Source organism: Gregarina niphandrodes (genome assembly GCF_000223845.1).
Source record: "Gregarina niphandrodes unplaced genomic scaffold scaffold00004, whole genome shotgun sequence".
Lineage (NCBI taxonomy): Eukaryota > Apicomplexa > Conoidasida > Eugregarinorida > Gregarinidae > Gregarina > Gregarina niphandrodes.
The window spans coordinates 216353-219576 of NW_011645775.1; the positions used below are offsets into that span (position 1 = coordinate 216353).

Sequence of the window (3224 nt, forward strand, 5' to 3'; positions counted from 1 at the left end):
TGATATGGAGGGGGGGGATGATATGGAGGGGGGGGATGATATTACTTTTGCAGCACGGTATTTGCCTGGTTTAGGACCGACATCTGTTTCTTAATGCTGGCTCTCTCTTCAGTGACGTGCGGGGGCTCCCCCAGTAGACTATCCTGAAGATCCGCCTTGGAGAGGGAAGTATATAGCTCGTATTGGAGCGTTTCCTGGGTTCTTCTCACTAAGAAGTACCCGATAGTTTTTGGTATCGTATCCCTTATGTTCCGAAGCACAATGTTGAAATAAGCATTTAGTCTGCCTCTAATCTCGGCTAAGAATGTTGCAGAATATTGAGTTCTGCGCTCATTCCACAAGCAGTTGTTTACTGCTTGGACAGTTTGCTGCATCTGCGGTCCAAACCACGTAGTCTTGTTCTGGGTCGGTGGCTGCTGGTTTGGCACCGTATTGGGGTTCTGCGGCGCGTTGGCAGACAGTAACGATGCATGGACGCTCAAGTAGCTGTCATCATTGGTAAACATATACCCCATTTCGGCGTTGACGACATACTCAATTATCTGCTTTGTCTTGTCCTTCTCTTTTTCTAGGAGAGAGCGCGACAATTCCAGAACTTCGTTTCCGAGCGCAGGAAAGCGCGCAAACACGCGTGCGCTAAGTCGATCTAAAAGTTGGTCAAGAGCGCCAGCAACCTGGTCGAGGCATTCTAATACAGGATATTGCAGTTTCATGAGGTGAGGCAGGATTAGGAACTCAAAAGTATCCGGCGTCGGAAATCCGGGTAAGGAATCTCCTTCATGCATTCTGATGGCTTGATCTATATCCGCGTCCGTCATGTCGGCGGTTATGCCTTGTCCTCCGGTATAGTCATCTAGGAGGCTGGAGAATATGCCTCTAATGAAGGCGCCGCCGCACTGTACATTGGTGTCTTGGTCGACATAGTTGGCCAAGCGTTTGTCATATTTGCCCCGGATGGTATTGCTGAATACGTCGCAGTAGTCATTGATCATGCCCCAAACGAGTTGGGTTTTATCTGAGGCTTCAGTGGGCACGCCCTCTCCGAGTTCGCTGAGTCGCTGTTTGAGTTCGCGCAGTCTGGAGATGATCTCGGATTTTATTTGTGGCAGGAAGTTGCGTATATGTCTGTACAATATTTTGGTGAGTTTGTCAATGAGACTCCGCATACCGAAGAGCTGTGGTGGCATGTTTTTGTAGGCGGGGTGAGTCTTGAAGAACTTCAGTTCATCTTCTGCCGACGCCTTGACAGATTTTGCGCCTAAAATATCTGCCTGACTTCGGTTTTTGACCGCAATGTACCCGAGACGGAGTGGTACCTCTTCACCCATGATCATCCGCGCACCATTGGTCCCCTGGTCCATTAAATCCAGCTTGGTGATCACGCCAATTGTCCGAACTCCTCGGGGATCCACTCGTCGCGCGAGCTGCAGAGCGTCACTGGTACTGATGTCCTGGTTCGCCGGAATCACAGCCAGTATTATCGTCCGTGGGTCTTCCGCATACCGAGATGCCATCTCACGGGTTAAACGCTCGATATCGTCCGTCTGGTCGCTGTTCTTCAGTGGCACTCGCGTAATCCCTGGCAAATCCACCAACGTTAGGTCGGGACACTCCGGACCACAAATACGTAAGACAATCGGAATGTCCACGATACCCTTGTTCTTTCCCGCTATTTCGTCAGTTAGCCGCTCAATACGCCGCCGCACTTCTTCCATTTGGTAGATCTTCTCCTGTTTGTTATCCCCATCAAACACAGCATACGTCTTCTCTTCACCTGCACACACATATACTGATAACCAACCAACCAACCGTGACCAATTAAGTGACCAACTAGGTTACCATCCAACTCAGCAAGGACTGGGGGGGACGTACCGTTGTGGGAGTGAACTAGTCGCAACTCCAGCGGCCTTCGTGTAACCACGCCGTCTCCCCTGGGCAAAAAGTCCATGCCCACAATCCCCTCCAGCACACTTGACTTTCCCGCGGACTGTGTGCCCACCACTGCAATCCGAGGAAGCTCAATGTACTGCTGCAGCCCCACATCCCGAAGCTCGTCGACAACACTGATCAGCTTGCGCAAGTTTTGATACACGCCCACTGGCTCTTCCATAATTTCCACCCCTCTCCAAATTACCGCCGACCCAGCCCCACCCCAGCATAAAGTCTTCGAGTTGACCGAGGAGAGCGTGGAGTGCGACTTCCCCACAATTTCCCTACTGTGGTGTGAGGGGATATGGCGCTAGCTATTGGTTGGTGAATTGGAAAAAGTTCCCGGCCCGGCGAGCGCGAAGGTCGCTGGCTTCGTTGGCTCGACGCCAGTCGTCGTGGGGACGGCCGGCGGCGGCCGCAGACTTGGGTTGAGCGAGGCGGCGAGGTCGGACGGCGAGAGGGGGGATGGCAAAGAGGGCGAGGAGTGCAATGATGGAGCCGAGGACGAGGCCTCGGATCCAGCGCATGACTGCGGGGTGTAGTTGAGGGGAAGTCGTCGTGGCGTTGCTCGCGGCAACCGTGGGATGGGTTGCGGCGCTGCCTGGAGCACTCTTTTCTTCGGGGACGACCCGGACTCGGAAAGTTTTGCACACGTGTGTGCGCCCGCCCACACTGACTGTGAGAGCAGCGGTGACAGGACGTTGGGCGTTCACGCGCAGCCGATGCTGCCCGTCCTCGCTCACCAACGCCGCCACGCTGCTGTCAGAAGACAGATAATCCACTGGCAGTCCAGGCGGCCGCTCGATAACGCGCGCGTTCGTGTCAACCAGCGTCACTTCCAGCGCCAACCACACCGGCTCGGCACTCACCGGAACCGTCACCTCCTCCCCCACCACCTGCCCGTCCGGCAGACTCAGCACCAGCCCCGTCGGCGAACTCAGCAAGATCGTTACTGCGCGCTCTCGCCGGTGGTACGGGTGCCGCGGCAACGGCTGCAACAGCACACTGTGTCGAGTCGCCTCCATCGGCCCCGTCACCAATACTCCTGAATTGGTCGCCACTGGGCTAGCCCCCACTGAGGCAGCCACAGAGGTGGCCCCCACTGGGGTGCCAGGTAAGGAGGCGGAGGAGCCAGCCGCGTGGTTGGATTGTCTGGCGGCCTCGGCGGCAGCTTCGGCAGCGGCGAGGTCGTCGTTGGGGAGCACGGCTAGTTCTCGGACGGTGTGTTCTGCATCGCAGACTTCGGCGCCGGGTAGGACCTCGCTAGGGGCGCCGCCGAGGTCGCAGAGGAGACG

At 55.8% G+C, this 3224-nt stretch overlaps 2 protein-coding genes across 2 annotated transcripts; both read right to left on the reverse strand.

Moving 5' to 3' along the window:
- Nucleotides 1–41: 41 nt before the first annotated feature.
- On the reverse strand, nucleotides 42–2110 carry GNI_030510 (putative dynamin-like protein; the record flags this gene model as incomplete). Its single annotated transcript, XM_011130846.1, has 2 exons — nucleotides 42–1774; nucleotides 1873–2110. The coding sequence occupies 2 exons, from the start codon at nucleotides 2108–2110 to the stop codon at nucleotides 42–44; spliced, it is 1971 nt and encodes a 656-aa protein (XP_011129148.1).
- Nucleotides 2111–2243: 133 nt separating this feature from the next.
- Nucleotides 2244–2921, reverse strand: GNI_030520 (putative transmembrane protein; the record flags this gene model as incomplete). The annotated part of the gene is made up of 1 exon (XM_011130847.1): nucleotides 2244–2921. A coding segment is annotated over one exon (678 nt), but the record flags the coding sequence as incomplete, so codon positions are not given.
- Nucleotides 2922–3224: the final 303 nt, after the last annotated feature.